Source organism: Cryptomeria japonica, chromosome 5 (genome assembly GCF_030272615.1).
Source record: "Cryptomeria japonica chromosome 5, Sugi_1.0, whole genome shotgun sequence".
Lineage (NCBI taxonomy): Eukaryota > Viridiplantae > Streptophyta > Pinopsida > Cupressales > Cupressaceae > Cryptomeria > Cryptomeria japonica.
In genome coordinates this window covers 912,154,722-912,178,438 of record NC_081409.1, presented here as the reverse complement: position 1 = coordinate 912,178,438, position 23,717 = coordinate 912,154,722, and the positions used below count along the sequence as shown (strand labels likewise).

General features: G+C 42.3%; 1 protein-coding gene across 3 annotated transcripts in view; it reads left to right on the top strand.

The window, feature by feature from the left end:
- The window catches only part of LOC131042942 (DNA polymerase lambda), a 328,908-nt gene that overhangs the window by 97,375 nt on the left and 207,816 nt on the right, over positions 1-23,717 (top strand). For all 3 annotated transcript variants that reach the window (XM_057976282.2, XM_057976281.2, XM_057976283.2), the window contains 2 exons: positions 9,108-9,287; positions 9,407-9,460. In XM_057976282.2, coding sequence (XP_057832265.1) covers positions 9,108-9,287; positions 9,407-9,460 — 234 coding nt within the window. The remainder of the gene's footprint in view (positions 1-9,107; positions 9,288-9,406; positions 9,461-23,717) is intronic.

The window sequence follows — 23,717 nt, the reverse complement described above, 5'->3', positions numbered from 1 at the left end:
TCATTATTGTCATTGGATTATCAAGGTGATCAGGAACAATTTGCCGTTGAATTGGTTCTTCACAAATTGGAGGAGCAATTTCCATCTCAATTTGTAAATTGTCTGCAACTGGAGCTTTGTTCCTATCTGTGGATGAGCGAACTTCTTCAACCAATGAAGTGTTGATAGAGGAAGATGCATTGTTTGCTCTCTATTTCTTGTGTATAATTTCCTTATTTGAAGTCCTCTTTCTTCTTGGCTTTAGTGAACTCTTTGTTGTATCCTTCCTTTTCTTAGAATTTCCACTTTTTGGTTTCTCAGCATCGTGAGTCACTTCATCCTCATCGGAAGAATAGTAATTCATGCTGCTTATCAAATCAAAGTTGAAGGCAGCATGCAACATTCTTTTCCTTCAGTTTGTGAGTTTGCGGATCTACCCACCACTTAGCGTATTTCATGATTGGCCTCATTAATGTATCTAAATCTGAAAGCTCAGGTCCAGGCCAATGTATTACAGGGAGAGGTTTATCCTTTTCTTCTTCATAGTGTGGCTGGGTGAAATTTCCATAATCCTTGAGTTGATCAGGTATGGGGAAAAGTTCAATTGTTCTGATCATACTTACTGATATCCTAGACCACATTCTCCTTATTTCATATTCATCAGCCGCATTGGCCCAAAAATCCTCAAGATCAACTTTGTGTTTATACTTCCTTTTGTTTACTATCCCAATATGGTGATGGGGATCAAAGTTGGACCTTGATTGATAGAAGGAGAATGGGTACCATTGCATTTCCACATCTGTCTTATCAGCTACTTGTGTTGATGGACATGATTCTAACATTTTTCCAATGAAAAGGGGTAAAGAAATTCCAGCCTTTTTCTTGCCTCTTTGGATTTTCTCATATATGTCCAGTTGTCTGATGACCTCTAGCAATACCATTTAATTTGTAGGATATCTTGGAAGTTTGTATGGACATCCTATAAATCCTTGGACCCTCAAGTATGTGAATCTGGGGAATTGAGTATACCAAGATCCAAACCTGCCTATCAAATTCTTGGCATCCTGTGTCAATCGTTGATGTGTGCCTCCTTGAAATATCCTGGTGATGTACATTAGGGAAGCATCATTGACTCTTTTGAATTGGGAATTTTCCTGCAACTGGGGATAGCAATCATATGCTTTGAATTGACCATCCTTTTTTCCCTCAATGCCTTTGCAAATCAATCCCTTATATCTGTAACATCTTGCTAGCATGTAAATGTTGTAGGAACTCATATAAAAAGACTTTGTGTGCTCCATGTTTCTCAACTGCTCATCTATGCTATTACTTATTATTTTTGCCCAATTTATCGTCTTGACACTGGAAATGATCTCTTTGATGAAGTAGAACATCCAAGACTCGAATGGGGAGGCTTGGGGACTTCCTGTGACTCTGTTTAGAAATAGGATGAGGTCTCCATACTCTTCTATGAAATTTGTCTGGAAAAGTTTCTTCGGCATTTTGGAATAATGAGGCCTTGGCTTTTGCAACCATTGTTTGTTGATTACTTCAGCACAGGAGATAGGTTCTGCCTCAAAAATTCTTAAGGTTTCCTCTTTGGTCTTGTATATGGTGGAATGGGAATTTGGAATGTCGAATGCTTCCTTGATGGCCATTTTTACAAGGCAGGCCAGTACTCTGCCATTAGGTGCCACAATTTGTCTCTCCTAGATGTTGTAATGTCTGGCTCATTCTACTATCAGCTCGTTGCATTGCATAGCTAGAGGAAATCCAGTTGCTTGGACGATTCCATATCTCATCATGTTGTGTGCTAATGGTGAAGGAAAGCAATCATCGAGCCCATACATTCTTTTTTTGAAGTCATCGAGGTTCACATGGCCAAGGTCGTGTTGTGACCTTTTTCACACATCACCCCATTGCAAATGGGGACCCTCTCTTTTCCTGCTTTCTAGGGTTTCGTTAGTGTCCCGTTGCCTTTCGCTTCAGTTTTGTCAAGCCTTGTTCAGTTTTGAACAGTTCGGGTTCTAAGGATTGAAAGTTAGTTTTTGCAAACCAAGTGATTCTAGAGTCAGGACACCATCAAAGTGCCTAGAAAGGCCAAAGGACAAAGATCGCAATTGATTTGGATGAATTTGAACAACTTTCTATTTTTAGAAAGTTTACTTTTTTGCTTTTTCCTATTTTTTAGGAATTTTCGTTTTTGGCATTTTTAGCCCGATCCCCGATATGGCTATTTTTAGAAAGTTTTCCCTATTTTTTAGGGATGTCTGCTTTTTGCTTTTTCGAAATGGGGACCTAGGGTCTGCACTGATACCACTGACTTGCTTCGACGGGGATCCAAAATTTCCTAGTTTTGACCTAAAAAGCCAGTTCCCTACATTTTAGGGGTCATAATGCTTCAGATGATTTGCATGAGTGTGGATTTCAAATTTCAAATCAATCTGGTTAAATTTGGTTAAATTGTGAAATTTTGATATTTTCCAATTTTTTTCTAATTTTGGCTAATGGATAAGGTTGAGTGTCATGACAGGTGTTCAGAAAGTCCACCCAAGCAAAGTCCGCCATGTTGGAGAGATGATCAAAGTCTGCCATGTTGGAGAGATGATCAAGGTCCGCCATGTTGGAGAGATGCTCAAAGTCTGCCATGATGAAGGGAATCAAAAGTCCGCCCTAGGGGAACACTCTAAAACTCCGCCATGCCTTGGGAAGCCTCCAAAGTCCGCCTTGGTGATGCTTCAAAACTCCGCCCTATGCCTTCAGTGGGGTCACTTCAAAAGTCCGCCCCCTTGGTGATAGACCAAAGTTCCGCCTTGGCTAGGAGATCCAACAAAGTCCGCCTTGAAGAGGGAATTATGGAGGCCTTCTAAAGTCCGCTATACATGATGAAGGAGGTGCCTTCAAAAGTCCGCCCTCCTTGATGCCTTCAAAAGTCCGCCCTCCTTGATGCCTTTAAAACTCCGCCCCTGGTAGCCATGTCTTAAAACTCCGCCCATGATGGAGACCTTCCTAAAGTCCACCTAGGAGATGCTTTAAAAGTCTGCTCTTGGTAGCCATGTCTTAAAACTGCGCCCATGTTGGAGAGATGTCCAAAGTCCGCCCTAGAAGAAAGGCATGAGAAGCAAACAAGGCAAAGTCCGCCATGTAGAGGGATGTCTAAAGTCCGCTCATGATGGTGTGTAAGCCTCCTTGATGCCTTCAAAAGTCTGCTCTTGCTAGTCATGGCGATGTTTCAAAACTCCGCCCCATGAAGTTGAAGACCATCAAAGTTCGCCATGTATGTTAAAGAGGCCAAGAAGAGGGAGCTCAAAACTCCGCCCTCCTTGGTGTCCTTCCTAAACTCCGCCCAAGATGCAATGTTGGAGGTGTTCAAAAACTCCGCCCTATGCCTTGAGAAGGTAGTTAAAACTCCGCCCTTGGTGATATGTTCAAAAATCCGCCATGACTTGTGGACTCTCCAAAGTCCGCCCAAACTTGATAGAGAAGATGGTAAAGTTCAAAAGTCCGCCATGCATGGTAAGAAGAAGAAAGGCCGCCCATGAAGTGAGCCTCTAGAAGTCCGCCCAAGCATGAAGTTGAACACTTAAAACTCCGCCCTACTCTTGGAAGTCAAGCAAAGTCAACAAGAAGCCAAGTGTTGTCATCAAATCTTCCCAAAAATCGAACTCCTAATCAAATTAGAAAGTTGGAAAAAGAGATTTTCAAAGATCATCGAGTTGCAAAGTCAAAATGGAAAGTCAAAATTAAAATGGGAAAGGAGATATTTAGGATTTTCAGACTGAGTTCCAAATTAGAAACTTTTGGAAGATACTATTTTATGAGCCTAGTTCGAATTAATCAACTAAAAACAATTTAGAAACTTGCACAAGTAAAGGATTTTCGAACTAAAGAAGATGACAACACTTTCCCAAGATTTGAGTTAGAATTAGAAGCATGAGTTGGATGATTTTGCGTGTTTCTAATTGGGAATTCAACTTCATTTACAAATACTTCATATGTAACTTCATTTTTACACATCAAGAAGTTCGAACTTCTTTAGCTGAGGAGAGCATAAAGAAGTGTTTACATATTGGAGTTCATCTGGAGAAAATTTCGATATTACTTGCAGTTGGACAAAGCTTCTTGACAAAGGATTCACAGATTTTTGAGCGAAGCCAGCTGATATAAGGAAGAATTGCTAATTCTTTTTGAGTTTTCTGAGAAATTTTCAGCCTTATTTCAATCTATTCGAAGATTTTAGGCACTATGAAATTTCAAGTGGATAAAGACGCTCCTCCTGAGTCAAGGATGACTTCGAAGTGGAAGAATGTTAGCGACACCAACCTCGGGCACATCAATCCGAGGGAATTTAAGAAGCTGATGTTTGGTTTGGACAACCTTGTGCCTACCACAACCGCACGAAAAATGATGAAGAGTGGCATCATGCGTGCTGCTGGTTTTCTCCCCACCATGCAATGCACCGAATTAGTAGTTGAATGTGCTAAGCATTACAAGCCCACCAGTAAGGACATTGTTGTAGCTGATGGAAGAGTGCTGACGAATATCAATGATGAGGCCATCAGAGAAGCCTTCAGGATCCCAGAGTATCATAACACTGTGTATGTGACGAAGGACAAAGTTGATAGCATGTATCAGGACCACTTGGAGGAGTATGATGCCATCGTTAATCATTCTTGGCTGGATAAGCCAAGGAAAGGCGCCTCCAAACTTCAAATGAAGAGCTTGGTGAGAGCATACTTCAAGGAAGACATTGGAGACATGATCGTTTTGCTGAACAGGATAATGGGAAATCGTCAAGGTGCTCCATTCGAGCCTTGGATGTATTATTTCATCAATGAAATAATGAATGGAGTAAAGATGATAGAATGGGCCCGGATGAAAAGTGACAACTTGGATAGCCAGCTGAGGAACCTAGAAGCAAATAGGACCTTCTTCATGAGCTCGTACCTACAGATACAGAGGTCTCACTTGCAGGGGGAAGTAGGAAACAAAGAAAACCAGTTTCCAGTCTATGATTGTTACCCCCAGCTCCACATGGAAGAAAAGTTCCATTTTAAAAGAGCGAATGATACCTTCCTCATGTACATCACGCGGACGTTGCAAGGTGGACTGCACTAGAGACTCTCTCAAGAGTCTATGGACTTCATCAGTAGATTTGGATATTGGTATATCCAATACCCGAAGTTCACTTACCTTAGAATTCAGGGGTTTATCGGGTCTCCCTATAAGCTTCCAGCTTACCCTACTAACCAAGTTGTGTTACTCGAGGTTGTGAGGCAATTGGAGGGGTATATGGCAATTCAAAGAGATAAACAAAAGAAGGCAGGAACGTCCTCTCTCACGATTGGGAATGGGTTGGAAACATGTCCATCGTCACAAGTTGCTGCGACTGCTGAGAAGGAGCTGGCTTGGTATCCCTTTTATCAGTACAAGGCGAGGAAGAATTTTGACCCGTTCCGCAAAATAAAAAGGGTCGAAGGGATGACATTTGAACACAGAGCTGATTTAGAAGATTATTCGGCTAACACAACCAATAGTTTCGAAATCAGGAAGAGATTTTGGTCGAGGATTCCCTTGAGCCTGGTAAGAGTGACTGAGGTGTTTAGAGTTGCTGACCAAGTAGAGGACAGCCTTGAGCTTCAACAGCTAGGCTTTGAAAAGATAAAGAATGTACCACTAGCCTTAATAGATTGGGCAGAGGGAGAGAAATTAGATCTAGCAGACCTCATGAGGTCGGTGGTGGACATCTGAAAGGACAAAGCAATTAAAGTCTAAAGGTGTAGCCTTGACCTATGAATTGATGGGAGTAGATGACTCTTTGTCCTCCAACCCTTGTATCTGTGCAGGTAATGCCCGAAATCCAGAGAGTGTTGGGTCTCAGAAGATGTAGGAGTTAGTTGGAAGCTCCGTAACGGTCACAGGAAAGAAGATTATAGGGGAGAGACGCGAGTCCAGCGAAGGTCATTCCATCCTGAGTGCCGCATCTGTCGTACCTGATTAGAATGCCAATGAGGAACAGGAGAGGGACATATGTATGATTAATAATGAAGTGAGAGTGCCTTCTCCTTCGATCGAGGAAATAATGAAAGCAGTCGTCCAAAGTCTAGACAGAGAGCAAATTGAAACGCATGCATCTCCAGTAATCTTCTTGGATGGTATACCTACGAACTCAGGAGGGACAGATGATGGGTTTGATCGAAATACCGTAGAGCAATCAACTATCCTTGATTGGCTAAGGGAGAGTATAAAGGCTAAGGTCCCTATTGTCACAAAAGCTTGCACCCTTGCTGAGCTATCAACTCAGCAACCTTGTGAAACATGGAAACAACCCCGAAGTGTGGGACCCTGCACAAGGTGGTTGAATCTCCGGAGAATGCCAGCTTCCTTCTCAATCTAGGTGCAGGTGTTGAACCAACTCAACACTTCAAAACTTACTACTAAACCTATCCTAACAACTTGTAGAGGAAAGGGAAGAGAGAATTGCTTAAAATGAAAGGAGGCGATGCACCAAGAAGAGATGGTTTCTCTCCTCACCTGAAATGACACAAGGAATCAACTGAAATACCCAAGAGATGCACAAACTTTAGTTGTATGAGTGATCCAAACGCATGTATGGAGGTTAGAATTTGCTAAGTGTCAAGAGGGGAGAAGGATTCCCACAAGTCACACTCAGGAAAACAAGTTAACACAGCATATATGGAGAGAAGAAAACCACAAACATACACTTATAATGGAGGTAAGAACACATACACAGCATGCATAAGTTGAAGTAAGGCAAGAATGGTAGTTTCAATTCATTCAAAGGCCAAAGGCCAAACTTACAGTTGCAGAAATGCAAAAATAATTACTAGTCTTCAAGAGAAGAGAAGAGCATAAGAAAGCTCAAGGCAACAGGGAGAGAACCCTTTACAATGAGGCTTAAAAGCCAATATATAGAAAAATGGATACAAGGGTGATCATGACCCCTGGATGTCAGTCTGGAAGTGCAAGGAAGCGCATGCACTTGGCTTATACATACAAGCAACCTAGCCATACCGCCAAAGGAAATCCTGAGAAGGTGGATTGACTAACCTTCCAAAGTCAGTCATGACATAAGTCACCCAGCATGGCCCCCCATACCTCCTTGATGGAAACCCTGGCAAAATATTTAATGCACCCTTGTGGCTCCACAAAAAAAAGTGCATAAGTCACCAAAACTATCGGAGCATTTAAAGCCTTGAGTGTCGATCACGCCATTCGGAAGTGTCGCCAGTCAGAAGGAAGCCCGGAGACTTCGGAAGTTCAGACTCCCGAAGTGAGGAAGACAAGGGAAGGAGCAAGGAACTTCGGGGTTCCAAAGTTTTGTGGGAACTAAGGAGAGAAGGCAAAAGGGGAAGGAACTACGGAACCTCGGGGTTCCGGAGTTCCGCGGAATTGCGCAAAGGAACTTCGGAACCTCGGGGTTCCGGAGTTTCGGGATAGAGAGGGAAAGGGTTAAAGAGAGAAGGGGAACTTCGGAGACCGGGGTCACCGTAGTTGGGGAACTTCGGAGATCGAAGTCAGCGTAGTTGGGGAACTTCGGAGACCAGAGTCACCGTAGTTGGACAAGGAACTTGGGAACCTGGGGGTTCCGGAGTTCCGGGGTTTCGGAACTAGGAACTTCGGAACCTGGGGGTTTCGTAGTTTCGGGGTAGAAGGACAAGGAACTTGGGAACCTGGGGTTCCAGAGTTCCAGGGTTGAGGAACAAGGAACTTGGGAACCTGGGGGTTTCGGAGATCCGGGGTAGGAACTTGGGAACCTGGGGGTTCTGGAGTTCCGGGGTTGAGGAACAAGGAACTTGGGAACCTGGGGGTTCCGGAGTTCCGGGGTAAAGGACAAGGAACTTGGGAACCTGGGGGTTTCGGAGTTCCGGGGTTGAAGGTTAAGGAACTTGGGAACCTGGGGGGTTCCGGAGTTCTAGGGTAACTTCGGAGACCGGAGTCACCGTAGTTGGACAAGGAACTTGCTTTGGATATTCAGCAATTACTCTCCTCTCATATCATCTATTTTTTGTAAGGTTAAGTAGTAGTAGTACTAACCAATTTTGATTTGTAATTCTCATCCCGCTGAAAAGTGGAAGAGGCTGGCTTGCCGCCTATTATTAAGCAAATTGTAATTTCAGTCCACCCACTGCATAAGTGGTCGAGTGATGTCTGAGTGTAATGGTCTTCCTGCTGCATATGCAGTTGAGTTGAGATTGTTATGTAATTTCAGTCCTCCTGCTGAAATATTGCGGTTGAGTGATTCGTATCTTTGTGTGTCTCACTTGGCTAGTTCACCGCCAAGTTTTCTTGCTTTCCTGCTGGATAAGCGGAAGGGGTTGGCTCGCCGCCCAAGCATTGTATTGTTTTCAGTTAATTGAGCTAACGATCCCCTCAACACCGTATGCTCTCACCTTCCCACATTGGGCACTTGGTGATCAGAAAGTGGAAGGGTTGCTTTTCCAGCATGTTTCAGTTTATGAATTCTAACCTTAACGGGTCATCTTCTTGTTGATGACTATTGTTGGCCTAAAAATAAAAATAAAAATAACTGGGATATTACATTAGTTTTCCATGTTCCAGCAGCATTCAAGATTGAATGTAAGTCCCCTTGTGATTACAACAAAATCACATCGAACAATTGAGTCTATCCAAGAGTACGTCAAGACCTAACATTCAACCATTTGGTTACGTAGTGTAGAACTTGGGAAGTCTTTGTTCAAGAGAGGATAGAATACTTAGTATTTTATTCTGTGTTGCATAGTGCGTAAAAATACCATCAACAGGTAGGACCTATCATTTTGGTCGACAATGAAAAATATGATGACATAATAAGGTTAACAGTAGGACAAACTTCTGTGCTAAATGGAGGAGCTTGCTAAGGTAGTAGGCAGTATTTTGTTCCATGAGATGAAGAATTTGATGATATAAGAATTGTTTAAATAGAGGACAATGTTGCTGGGTGAAGATCACACATACATTTTTTAGCAGGACCTACTGAATTGCTAACATTTCCTCAAATAATTTTACTTTCCCATTTTCATGTTTTCTAGCTTTTCCATATTAAGAAGATGTCATTGAATCTTATAATACATCTTTTGTATTGTTCTTTTTTCTTGTTTTTTCAGATACGAACTATCAGCCTTTTTGGGGAAGTGTGGGGCATTGGTCCTACTACTGCTTCAAAGTTGTATGAGAGGGGGCATCGAACCCTAGAAGATCTAAAGAAGGATGATTCCCTAACAACAACACAAAAGATAGGACTGAAATTTTTTGATGACATCAATAAGAAAATTCCGCGACATGAGGTACATGGTTACACACAATTGTAAAATTTAACACATTCTTGTAGCAGGCAGGCATAGTTCTAGAGTTGTTTGAAATGATACAAAGTGATTTGATAATTTCGTGTTACAAAATATTTTAGGTGGAAGATATGGAAGCACTGTTGCAGAAAGCTGCTGAATGTATTCTTCCTGGAGTAAGTACCCTATCTCTTATAATCGAATATTATTCAAATTAATTTCTTTTTCATCTATTTAGTTTGATGCAGTGTCTTTAGTATTGGTAATAAGAACAATGCACTTCTTTGTTCAACACAAATTTCTACATGTCTCAGAATTTGAATTTTGGATATCCAAGGTGAAGGTGGAGTATTGTAGTCTCTTAAACAAGGTCATTGAAATTCATATGTTACTACTTGCTAATACGCATTCTTTTGGCTAAATTCATAATATTTTATAATCATTCTAAAATGGAGCAATATACTATGTAGACTGCCAATCACATGCTTGTTGGAATATTTATTGCAAGAAAGGATTAATATTTTATTGGATTGTAAGCCTTGAGAAAATGTCTTCCCTTTTCTTCAATGGATTTCTTGGATATCTGTCTTCACCCTGCAGAAAGAAAACATTAGTTGTTTACTAACAGTCCTTTATAATATAAGATCGATCTATCAAATAGAAAAGTAAGTGAATTATAGTGTGGAATTAAAATACATACGACATGACATTTATGGAATTGAGAAGTTAAAAATGGAATTTACATGATTGCCTTCAGTGAGGTCAAAACTTCAAACTTGTAGTGAGAACCAAAGGAAATATTTCTTGATACTTATCAAGCTGACAAACTCCAAACCAAGATTGTAATTGGCTGAGTGTGCCGAGTTTGTTTCTAAATAAATATTAGTTAGCTGAAAGTATAAAATGTGTAGAAGATAGTTGGCTATTTCGTAAATAAAACTATGTTATGTAATTGTGTTTAATTGTCCCTAGTGAGTGGTTTGTTACTTGACAGTTCTTGATGGTTGGTAATCTTATCCAACTGAGGACTACAATATATGTACTTATTTTGTATGTGTCGGAAACTTGCTATCTTTGTCATGTACACATTGCATATTGCAATAAATGCTGTCTTTTTGGAAGTGATTTTCGTACTTGATATTTCTATGTTATGACATTCGACGTTCTATAAGTTACATTTCTATTTACTCTGTATATTAAGTAGCATAATCTTACTTGAGTAAACATTCGGTGCACGATACGAATCCGGAAAATATAATTCACTGATAGGCAGTATGGCAACGTAATTGGATGACTAATAGAAGAACCAAAAGTAACTAAAATTGAAGAAGAAGAGTACATGACAAAAGACGAATTGATGCAAGACTTGGTGTACTTGTGGAAAGTATTCATCAACTCGTATGTTCGAAGGGAGGCTCTCTAGCAAGATGTAATGTCCCCATCGTAGTGTAAAGATATAACACTTGATAAGTATGTGTTCTGGAGTGGCAGTCTTGTAACACCAAGTAGTTATAGAAAAAGAATAAATATTTGGAAACCGTGAAGTCTTATGAATAAGATGGTTTCGTCGTTACAAGTTTCTTATCCACAATTATGGCTGTATGATAATGTTCATTCCAAACCCGATGAACATGATGAGTTCAGAGGTGACTTGTTTGGCAACAATATAACACAATGAAGGTTAACTCCGAAGAAAGTTGGTGATAGAATTAAGAACAACATCTATGGATTGTTTAGTCCTTACAGTGAGGTTAGTAAACTCACGGATAAACAGAGATATTCCACACATACCAACAATTCATATAATAAGAACATTAACATATATCAAAGCATAGATAACAATTACAAAACGTCTATGGCAAAATAATGATATCTTTATTGGATTCTCAAATATGCCAGTACAATACTAACTTGCCAAGGTTCCATCCATACATTATATAGACTCGACAATTGGCCAAGTTGCCAACCGTCACTAACTACCAACTACCCCACGGGAACCTCTCGGCAACTCATACACAACAAAACATAAAGCAACCAAATCAACTATAAACTAACATGTGTTATTGACCCCTAACATCAGGCCCCCCCAAAAAAAGTAGTCATCTTCCAGACGACTAAGACAACAGGAGCTGGAACAACAAAACAAAAGACTAAGACTGAGGAGGGGGAGGAGGAGTTCCTGTTGTGGCCAAAGAAGAAGGTTGTCGCCCTATGTGGAGTCTGAGGTTCTTCTCCGCAATCAGTTACCGCTCACGTGCCTTCTTGACCATATGTGCAGCCTCCAATATTTTTTGTCCTTCTGCTCCATCTACAGAGTGAGGTCAACCACCTGTGCTGCCAACGCCTATGCTTCCTTCTCCTGCATGCTGCAATGGGCCTCATAAGTGGTCACCTTTGTCTCTAGCTCAACCCTCAGGTTCTTCTCTACTGCGGCCAACCGCGCACGCTTCTCCCCTTCTCCAATTTTGCTACATACAGCCGCTGGGTCTGTTGCTCTATCTGACTCTGTCGCATCTGGAGGTAAACATTCCGGAACAATCCCTCCACACTGCGCAAGGTGGCTCCCAGGGTGCCCACTCCCTCCACCAGTTGCATGTGCGTCCACTCTTGTACCATCTCCGGCGTACTACTTTCTGGCCACCCCCACTGCTCAAAGTGGCGTGCAAACTCCTCCTCACATCGCGAAGCCATGAAGTGGAACAACTTCTCAGCGTCAGCTGAGTTCCTGGCATCCATCTGTCCAGTCAACTGTGCCATACCTCGTGCTATATTTGAGATCCCCTGTAGCTCCCCAAGGAATCGCTGGAGCGAGCCTGCTGGATCGCTAGGGTCTGACGGGGTGAGGTGAAGACCTGCCTGTGGTCCTCCGGACCCGCTCTCCTCGACATCAATGATCTTCGGGTCATGTGTACCACCTCCAGTCGCTCTGTTTTGCTCCTCTGCAAACATCATCTCATCTTGATCTATGATAAGAGTTGGCCTATGCTATGTCTGGCTCCGTCCAATGGCCATGGCATGTGGTGAGGGCCAAGTGGGAAGGTGAGGTGTGAGTGCAAACTGTCCTAGCCACCCGTCCAAAGATGCATCTATATCCTCGTCAGCTAGTGTGTCTAGTACCGCCAACTCCTCTAGACCATCTCCTCCTGCCATTAGTACATCCTCGGACTATTTCCCCCTGCTCGTACCATATTGCCCTCAACTGCTATGGTCCCCTCCGTACTAGTACATGTCGTACCAGTACCTATCTCTTGTACGACTACTTCTTGCACGATTGTCTTCGGTGCAGCTTCCTCTGGTATGACTACCTCCAGACTATGTTGCATGTCCTTCTCTGCCACCATACGGTGCATCATTCCTACGCCGCCTGGGTCACTACCCGTATGGTCTGCTAGCCTACTGGTACGCTCTGTTGCTAGTACGGGTTGTGATTCGAGTACGACCAGGCTGATCTGTGGCGGCGACACTCGTCGTTGTGCTGGAGGCTTCCCTTCATCAACTCTCCTGAACAACACTCCTACTGGTCTTACGTCGCCTACCGGGCTAGCCACTGTGAGTGCTTCCTGTGGTACCAAGTGCGCTGAAGGAGGTAATTTGGGGGGTGTAAATTTCACCCGCGTGCTTTTCCACTGTTCTCGCAGTCCTCTATGCTGCTCTTCCTCCTCCCTTTCCTGTTGCTGTGATTCCGCTTCCTCTTCTTCTTCTCCGACAGTGTGTGGTGACATTCAGAATCCTTCATCTCTACTCTCCTGCTCCATTTCCTTAGCCTCCTCATCGGAATCTTCCATGCTGCTATCTTCTTCAACCTCGACTGCTACGTCCAACTTCCTCCTCTTTGCTGGCTATATGGTATCACCAAGAGCGTCCAGGTGGGCATAATAGTACATGGATGGTTTGTTGGGTTCCACCCTACCGCTTGGTTCAAAAGTACCCCACATCTCTGGAGGTACCTGTAAACATACTGCATCCAGGAATAGACTAATGGCGTGGTGGCACATATTAAATGTTTTGTACTCCAGTTTGAGGAAATCAGGAATCCTCTCAGCTAAAAGCTTTCCCTAGTTGTAAACTTTGCCATACTTGATGCCATTCATCAACCCTATGATCCAGATGGCTATATCAAATGCACGGCTGGCCCCTGTGAGTCGACTTTTCACCAAGTCCATCAGCATCCTCTACTCTCCTGGTGCAATAAAAGCACGCTTCAATCCCCTACAGACACACTTCTATTGTTCTTCTGTCAGGTCATCTCTACACACCAAGTCCAGTAGCCACTTCTTTTTCTTTTTGGTGAGCTTCTTGGCCGGTTTTGCTGCTCCCTTCTCGGGTATACCAAATACCCTTTTGAAGTCCTCAGCCTTGAAGGAAACTCGTACTGCGTAGCCCTGGAACTGAATGATGGAGGCTCTTTCCTGGTGGTTGTATCTAGACTCCATGGTTCGCAGCACTGGTTCAAAATCCTTGATATTGAATGTTGGCATCTGAATGGCATGGTCCAGCTGTGCTTTTCTAAGAGAATCTTTTATCACATGGTCGGGAGGGGTTTCCTCCCACCAAGCACGACATTCGCTGCTGGTCACACTCTCGAAGGCCACATTTTCTGCAGTAACTCCTTCTGAGTCCTTCTATACTTTTGGTCTGATTTTCGCCTTCATGCTACTGCTGGCTAGGTCTGTAGTGGTCATGATTGTGCTGTAATTTCTTTGCCTCGCACTCCTGTCTGTTTTCTTGTCAAGTCCTTGATCATTATTATAACTGTCTGAAATTTTGGCATGCCAATTCGTACGGACCATTGTACTAGCTGCTACCTCTCCACAGTACGGATTGGTCTGTGCACTTCCCTCTCCTGACCATACAACCTCTTCAACTTGCGCAAACTCTGCACATAACTCTGTATGGATGCAACAAATTTTCCCACAAATACCTTTGAATTGTCTCTGCAACTTTTCCTTGCATCGGCACCCGTACGACTCTCTTCCTCATGCCCGTACGATCTCCTCTCCGTTGGCAACCGTACGTTGCTGTACGAGCTTCTTTGTTCACCGTATGACGTCTTCTGAGTGTGATGTGTTTCGTACGGGCTATGTTGTACGTCATTCTGCAAACATCGTACAACGTACATACCAACTTGTACACAATGTTGCAATTGTCGTATGCTGTACGGACTAGTTTGTGATCGTCGTGTATTGTGCTGAGACCACCGTAGGGTATTTCGTTGCGCCCTGACTTCTACTATCGTCCGTCCCATCCGTACGCCATACGGTTTAAGGTGTACGTGCCGTGTTTTCTTCTTTGGTCCGTATGTGCAATTTGTACGTCGTACAGACTCCACTTCCTTGTTGTGTGTGTTGGTCGTACGGCCCTTCCTGCACTTGCCTTCTCTCCTTTGCTCGTTCTGCTTCCACAAGCATGATTTTCCCCATGTGTTGTGTACAAATGGGCTCTTCAGGGGTTTTATAGTCAATTGTTTTTTTCAAGGTTAGGGTTAGGCATAAATACTTTATTAACTTTTTATAAAATAATTTCCTTCTTATTAATTGTATTTTCCCTTATTTCCATCACTTTTGCCTTGCACTTTAGTTTTTTAATACTCACTAACGCTGGCCTTTTTATTTCTTCCATATACTTTTCTTTCCCAATGTTTAATACCCCCTTTCTTATCAATTGTTTTAAACTTTTCACTTGACAATATTTTTTAAATGCAACTTTTCGTACCTCTAGTTTACCAAGGTGTCCCGGGGTCAGGTTATGTCGTTCAGTTCACCCTTTGTGATCTACAGGGTACCTTATTGCCTTTGCGGACACTTCTAAATGATCTTTTCGCTCCGTTAGTTTCTTCCTTGTTGTATGTGTACTTGATTTTTTCCTTGCTCTTCCCTTGCCACTCATTCTGATTTCCTTCCACCTTTTATTTGGTCCTTGGTCAGCGTCCTCGTCTTCTATGTTCCTTTTCACTCCTGAGGGGTCATCCTGAGTCCTTAGCTTTATCTCTAAATCGTGCAACCACATACATACGTGCGACATCCTCCTGTAGCATTCTTGTGTACAACACGTTCCCACGTACTCCAAGTCCCATATCTTGTCGACTAACGTCCCCCTTATACCGCCCGTCGATGTAGTGGCCTTCGTACTGTTGGTACCATGTTACTTTTTCTCCGTCAACCTCTGAGGACCTGTTGTGACCATTTCACACATCGCCCCATTTGAAATGGGGACCCCCTCTTTTTGCTCGTTTTGTCTGCTCTTCGCTTTGCTCTTTTTAGGGTTTTGGTAGTTTGTCAGTTGTCTGGATTAGGGTCAAGCCTTAGGGTTTCCTTTTCGATCTTTTCAGGCCAGAATCCAGTCAGTCTTGAGAGCTTTTTAAGCTTCCTTTTGTAGGATGCAATTTTGAATGAAATGAATTCGCCAGAATGGTCTATTTTCAATTGGAATTTTGAGTGCAGAGTCTTAATTTGTCTAAGTGTTGATGATGAAATTGCGAATTTTGTTCAATTGAGTGATTTTGACCCAAATTTTGAGTTTTTTGATTTCTGATCCTGGGCATGGGGAATGATTTGTTTTTGCCTTGTGAAGTGATTAAACTTGTGAAATCATGATATTTTGGCCTGTAGGAGCAAAATCGCTCCTGTCCCTCAGTGAAGGACCGGAGCTCGTTTTCAAAAATCTTACTATCTCTGCAGGATCAAGATGATTTTTCGAATGGAAGTAGTAAAGAAAGGCATGATCTTTCCGTTGAATATAAATTGAAGAATTTCACGAACACAGAAATGCCTCAGGAAGCAAAATCGCTCCTGTCCCTCAGTGAAGGACCAGAGCTTAAAATCAAACATCACCTCGTCCTTGCAGGATTTTAACAACTTGACGATTTGGAGAGATCCAAGGGAGTGCATTTTACCAGATGAATATAATTTGAAGGCACAAACATGAAGAAAAGTGGACCAGAATGCCAAGATCGCTCCTGTCCCTCAGTCAGGGACCAGGGCGAAATCCATTGTAGCTCCCGTCCCTCTCCCAGGGACCAGAGCGAAATTCTTCATAAGGCATGTTTTAAACAAAGATCAAGCAAGTTTTAAGTTTGATGGCAAGAAAGGAGGTGAATTGAACCCGTTGAAGACAAATTGAAGATTACAAAACATCTACAAAGGACCCAAATGCCTAAGTTCGCTCCTGTCCCTCAGTCAGGGACCAGAGCGATTTTTACCTTAGACAAATTTCTTGCCAAGTAAGAGCAAATTCCAAGGCATGGATGAGTGAAACGGAGCACTACAAGACCATTGAAGATAATTTTTGAAGTTAGCAAAGTGAGATGAAGCCTACAAGAGCAAGATCGCTCCTGTCCCTCAGTCAGGGACCAGGGTGATATGATGGTTATATTGCCTTTCCTCCAAGTTCAAGACACTCCAAGACGAAGTACAAGGTGGTGAGGACGTTTTAAGGCATCTCAATGAAGAACGAAGTATCCAAAGTCACCAATGTTGAAGGAATTACACCAAGACACCCAGTTCGCTCCTGTCCCTCAGGCAGGGACCAGAGCGAAATTTTCATAAAGGCCTAGATTTTGGAAGTTTAACAAGTATTAAGCGACCAAGAAGGATCAAAGGACTTCATTTTACACGATGAAAGTAATGGCAAGTTGTTAAAAGCAAGCATGAGCCCAGGACATTGAAGTTCGCTCCTGTCCCTCAGTCAGGGACCAGAGCGATATTTACCATATTGGCCAAATCTCTCAAAAATCACTTTAAGTCAAGGTTGTGTGAGGTGGTAAAAGGTCTAAGGTGACTTAAGAGGATGATATACAAAGGTTTCAAACGACGAAAGATTATCAATTGAGCCAAGGAAACTATATCGCTCTTGTCCCTCAGTCAGGGACCAGGGCGATTTTCACAGGATCCTTCATTTTCCTTCAAAATCAAGACAAGGCAAGGATAGGCAAGATCAAGGACATCATTTAGGAAGCAATGAACGAAGAACAAAGGTTGAAAGATGGCGAGTTTTGACTAGAACATGGAGATCGCTCCTGTCCCTCACCAAGGGACCAGGGCGATAATCCTCCAAACATCTATATGCCTTGTGGAAGTCAAGTGAAACAAGCGTGAAATGGAGAAACTATTTCATTGCTTGCCATATAAAGAGGATTGGTGATTAAAGAAGCGAGATCAAGGAGAGAAACACCAGGATCGCTCCTGTCCCTCACCAAGGGACCAGGGCGATATTTGCTAAAATACTTGTTATCCTTCGAAGATCATGTCAAAGCAAAGTTACAAAGGGTTTAAAACGTCGTTTGGAAGGCAATGAACGAGGAGTTAAAATCAAGAACGAAGAATTTCAAGTAAGAACATAGGGATCGCTCCTATCCCTCTCCAAGGGACCAGAGCGATATCACCTCAAGAGGCACTCATTTGCAAAGTCAAGTCACCCAAGTTCGAAATTCATAGCAAAAACGCCAGTTTCAACGTAAGGATGGAGACTTTGAACGTCAAAAAGCAAGAATCAAGACCAAGTTGATAGATCGCTCCTATCCCTCAGTCAGGGACCAGGGCGATGAGGTTTGTATTTTTTCATCTTCAAATTTTGGCGCCAAAACAAACATTTTTTTTTAATTTATTTTAAATGCTAAATTCGATAAATTAAAAAATTCAATTAAAATAGCATTTAAAATTTGCGCAAGATATTAATTAATTATTTTTGCCTTGTAAAAAATCGAATTTGTTAAATTAAAAACAAAGGCATTTAATAATTAATTATTAATTAATTAAAAATCAAATGGAGCGCTTGGATTGAAAGGTCGGCCTTATTATTTATTTAAAAATCGTTTTAATTACCTTATTTTTACCAAGTTGGCCTCAAGGTAATTGTGGTGTGAGCGCTTATAAAGGGTGGTGAAGATTTTCATTTTCACATTATCATTTTATCGTCCACATTCAAGTGCGATTTGGAGTATCCAAAGGTGGTGCGAAATTATCATTCAAGAGGAGGTGCGAGTGGTGTTCAAGGTGCGAATTTCATCAAAGGAAGGCGTAAACATCATCTAAGGAGTGCGAACGTGAAGTTTGAATTAAGGCGAAAGACATTGAAGAATACGTCAAAGACTCCAAGGGTGGCGAAGTTGATAAGAAGGACGTTTGTTTGAAGATCACGTTGAAGGCTTCTAACGTTAATTTTGCCTAGGCGAATTCCATTTGTTTTGCATTCTAGAGTTAGCTCTCAAGTGAGGTATGGCAATATGGTTTTATCGTTTTAATTTTGAATTGTTGATCGTCATAGCTTAAATTTTGAATTTTGAAATTTTTGAATTCCAGTAGCTCAATCGTTTTTTAGGAAATGATAACTCAAAGACTTATCATGAAGTTTCCTAAAATTAATCTAATCTATGTTATGCATTGCAATATCTAGTTACTTATTGTGAAATGTTGTGTAGGTATGGCGACCCCAAAGGCGGGAGCATCCACCAGTCGTCCAGCTCTCATGAAGGAAGATCAAAGGACCGAAGAAGTGGAGACCAAGATCGTGTCTAAGTGGAGCAACATTGGAGATACTAACTTGGGCAACTTTAGCACGAAGAAGTTTCGAGATGTCCCTTACATTGGCAAGCCATCACCTGTCGCCTGGAGGATAATTGAAAGTGGCATCATTAAGGCGGCCGGCTTCCCTCCAGCAGTACAGTGTCATGAGTTGATGATCGAGTGTGCTCGTCATTATGATCCTCAATCCAGAACGATCGTGTCCAAGGAAGGAAACACTTTAGCTTATCTTTCAGAGGAAGATATAAGTGAGGCTTTCCATCTTCCAGAGCACAGAGATATGGTCTACAAGAGCATAGAAGGAGCCAGGTCAATGTACGAGGATGATCCAGATGCTTGTCTAAGCATCATCAACAAGAACTGGTTACTCAAGAGTCGTCCTCGCCTGAGCAAGGTACCGAACACACCGCACAGGATTGATTTCCAGGAGGAGTACAAAGATTTGATTACAATGCTCAACCGAGTCACAGGAGCCCCTCAGGCTTTTTACTTTGAAAAGTGGATGTTCTACTTCATCCAGGTGATAGTTCAGGGTAAAGGAACAATTCATTGGGCTAGAATGATTAGCCATTGCTTGGACGTACAGTTGAGGAGACTCAAAGCTACCAAGTCCTTCCACATGAGTTCATACGTCATCTATGCCTTGATCAGGAGCTTCGAGTACGCAGGACTACCTCATAGAGGAGTGATTGGAAGAGGACCCGGCGAGGTCAGAGTTTGTGATTCCTACGTTCACTTGCATCATCCGCCAGGAAGCAACTACAAGTTAGTTAATGATACCTTCACTATGAACATCACAAGGACGTTGCAAGGCGGGATTCACAACAGATTATCTCAGGATGCACAGGAACTAGTAAAGAGGTACGGTGCTTGGTTTATCCAATTTCCGAAGTTTACTTATATCAGAGTTCATGGATGTCCTTCACCTCCATACATGTTGCCAAGATATCCGACAGACAGAATTGTGTTACTTGAGGTAACAAGACAGTTGGCAGCTTATGCGAAGGCATTCAGACACAGACATGGAAATGGAGTTCCGGTACCTATCATATTGGGCAATTCAGCTAAGGTATGTCCTAATGCTTTAGCCATGGATGACGCAGAGAAGGAGTTAGCTTTGTATTCTTTTTCATCCTTTGCTTTGAGAGAAAGCTTTGATCCACATGGATATATAGAGGAGACAGTCGGTAGGAAGTTTAAGCATGAGTTTCAGATTGAAGATTTTATGATGAATCTCTTAGACGATCTTGAAGTAAAAAGAAAGATGCATTCTAGATTGCCTTTGGATTTCATCAGGAAATGCAAGATTTACAGAGTGGCCGACCAAGCTCAGGACAGTGGCAGACATCTCCAGTCATCCTATGATCGAGAAAGCAAATTAGTAAGGTTAGATTGGAATGAGCCCGAGGTCGTGGATTTAGATGCTTTGATGGCTCCAATCTTGTCTTGTACTCGCAGATGGGTTGATGTGCAGCATCAGAAGTTGAGAGAGCAAGGCATAGCTATGACTTTCACTTTGGAAGAGAAACCAGCCGAGGGTGGAGCTAGTATAAGCGAAGGTAATCCTAATCCCAGAAATGCAAATGAAGGCAACCTTCGAAGTGCAAGTGAAGGCGATCTCCATCCAAGAGGCTCGAAGAGGAAAGAGAGACCTAGAAAGAGAGAATCTTCCAAGAAGAAACAAGAGGCCAGCCAAGATCGTTCATCCGGTACATCTTTTCGACAAGAGAAAAGGACACTTGAAGTGGAAGAGTCTATGGAGTCGATGGTTCAGAATGATAAAGAAGAACAGGTACCTCAAGGGTCGCCAAGTGGATCTCTCCAAGATTATGAGTTACATGAAGACAAGAACAATGACGAGGCAACATCTCCTCACAGAGAAGAAGAAATATTGCATAAGGAGATTCAGGTCAAAGAGACAAGATCAGCCATCCCAGATTTGTTGAAGGAAAGATTAACGAAGGTGATTGTGATCGAGGACGAAGACAATGTGATTGATTTAGAGAGCCTTGTTGGACATTTCCAGGAAGTGACAGAGAAGAGAAAGGCTACCAAGATGTCCAAGATGATTAGAGATGAGACTGGATCCAGAAAACTGCAGATAGCTACACCGGCAGTAGACAAGTACGAAGGTGAGATCCTAGCAGAGGAATATGATGTAGAGACATTTGAGCTAGGTCCATCCACAGCTGAGCAGACACTAGATGATGCCACAGATTCCTTTGAAGCATTGAAGGACAAGCTTAGAGAAGAAATGGAGAAGAGTAGAAAGCTTGAGAGGGAGGTCGGTGCATGGAGAACATATTTCAGCCATCTCAATCAGCCTTTAGGACGTCAGGATCCAACAAGATCACCCATACAGGCACTTCCCCTTCAATCAATTGGTGAGGCAGAGAGATTCAGGAGTATGGTCCAGCGTATGAGTACTTGGATGGACAAATCTCATACAGTTGCCTTAGAATTTGCGACAAGGATGATGAAGACTATTCATAGGGCTATTCAGGTTCTTGAGATCATCCACAATTTGATGATAACGGTAGCCGCTTTTGCTCATACCAAGGAGGTTATCATTCCTGTCTTGAAAGTAATTAGACAAACATCAAGGAAGGTCCTAGCGCAGGAAAAGATTATGGATGGAGGACCTCACAGTTTACTTCAGTGGTCAACCTTACTCCAGATGAAGGAGGTTCTCTTCGAGGACATTAGTACTAGGTGCAGTCACGTTGAGGAGGTGATCAACCCGATCCAGGACAGAGTATTTGAGGTACTTCGTACCATTCTTGGTAGGAGGATCGAAGTTGAGACAGATGTGGATTTGCAGGAATTGGAGGATAGGATTAAGGTCATCTTTTGCAAGGACGCCAATATCACAGATGAGCAACAGGACCAGATGTTTGCTACCATGCTCCTGATTGAAAAGACTAAGGAACTTGAACTTACATGGGACGCAGCTCTTCTAGATGCATTTGATCAGGTCATCCACTTGGAAGAAAGAATGAAGAATCTTCCCGAGATTCCAATTGCTGAGATCGAGGGAATCGTATCAAGATTCATTGCATATGCTAAAAAGGAGCATTGGAAAGGGAATAAGATTCTAGATGAGAGGTTGTTATAGATGACATGGCACCTTAATTGTCATTGGTCTATGTCTCCTAGATTTTCGTGCCAAATTTATAATTGGCTATGCATTTAATGTTGTGCAATAAAAGGGGAACTTTTGTAACAAACCCTAATTAGGGTTTAGGTGTCATGATCTTGACCGTTGATCTGCTTTCAATCTGGACCATTCATTGTAATTGAGGATGCTATTTATACCCTCATTTTCATTTCATTTGTAATAAGTTAGATGTGAGAAGAAGATTAGATTATTGATGTATTAGAGAGATTAGAGTTTAGAAGCAATTTACTTTTGTAGCAAGATTGAGTTTTGAAGAAAGAATTCAAACAATTGTTGTATATGATGACTTTGGAATCAATGAAATATTGAAGTTATGGTGTTTTGTTGCAATTCTCTTAGTTATCTTCATGGTTGTTCAATTTTCTTGAATCATTGCTCGATCAAAGTAGTGTGTTAATTCGAAGGACAGTGTGAGACTTGATCTTTGGTAGGATTCGCTTTCCATACCACTAGCTTCTTGCTGATTGTAGGAACGCCTTGCGTGGTCAACTGGAGATATTTGAATCACTTAACCTTCAATCATTATTGTATCTTGGATATGTACCTTCGTGGTAGTGTCTTTGATCTTTGATGCATTGAAAATCATTTCGTTACCTTAGAAGATCGCACCAATTTCAATTAAGTTGTTATTTTATGGCGAAATTGAAGTTGGTAGAATCTTGCCAAGTCTTGTCTACATGAAGTCATTCTTAGGGTTAGAATAGATTAGATCTCTTGTAAACCCTATCCTTTTGTTATTTTTTTTGAAACCTTCTTTAGTTTAGTAAGACTTTCGGAGTGTAAGGCCCCTTAAGAACACAGCAAATCACATCATACCGCTGGAGCTTATCCACACGTAGAGACCCTACTAACCAGAACATTGGAGTCATCCTAACTGATCCTTCATGCGAATCTTCAGCAGTTAGAGACTTTATTCAAGAGAGGATAATATGCCTTTAGGTATTTTATTCTGTGTATGATGGTGTACAAAATACACGTCAACAGGACCCTGTAGGGTTAGGGATCACTCGATAAAATGAGTTTGGTCTGGCTTCCAATTTCGTTTGGCTGGGAGGCAATGATGAACAAGTCCTCCGTTTTCAGCACCATCTTTAAACAGGGACCTAGAGTTGCCCTGTACTCTTCTAGGTCAAGTTCTTCCTCTAGGTCTACAGGTTCCTCTTTATTTGCATTCTCGGCTTTCCTTTTGGCTTCGTCTTCTTCGTCGATATCATATGCAACGTACCCCTCTCGAAGACCCTCATATGGGGCCCACTTCTTCGATTGACTTGAAATCCGTACCCACACAGCCGGGTCCCCAAAATACGCATTTGTTAGGTGTTTATGGATCCTGGGAACTGCAACACCTTCCACCCATTTCGGCACAAGCCGTTCTTCCATGGATCTAAGCGGATCTTCATCCCTTCGATAGGGCTTTGCTTTCACCACCGGGTCTTCTTCCACTTCCATACTCTGGCCGATGGTCCAGTTTCCTTTTGTAGCGTATCCCAGCATGTTGATCCCTATCACAGGTTTGTTTTGTTCTCTGTAGACTTTCAGTTTCGAACCGTTCACTGGGTTCCTGATTGGATTGTTATCCAAGGTGGATAGCTTCATCGTCTCGTTCTTGCCGACCTCTCTGATCTTATAGGGGTCCGAGCCAACGAACTTTAAACTTCCCTGGTCGAAGTTCGTTCTGGCCGTTATACTTCAAAACCAACTGCCTCGGTCGGAAGTTGACCCGCTGTAGGTGCTTGT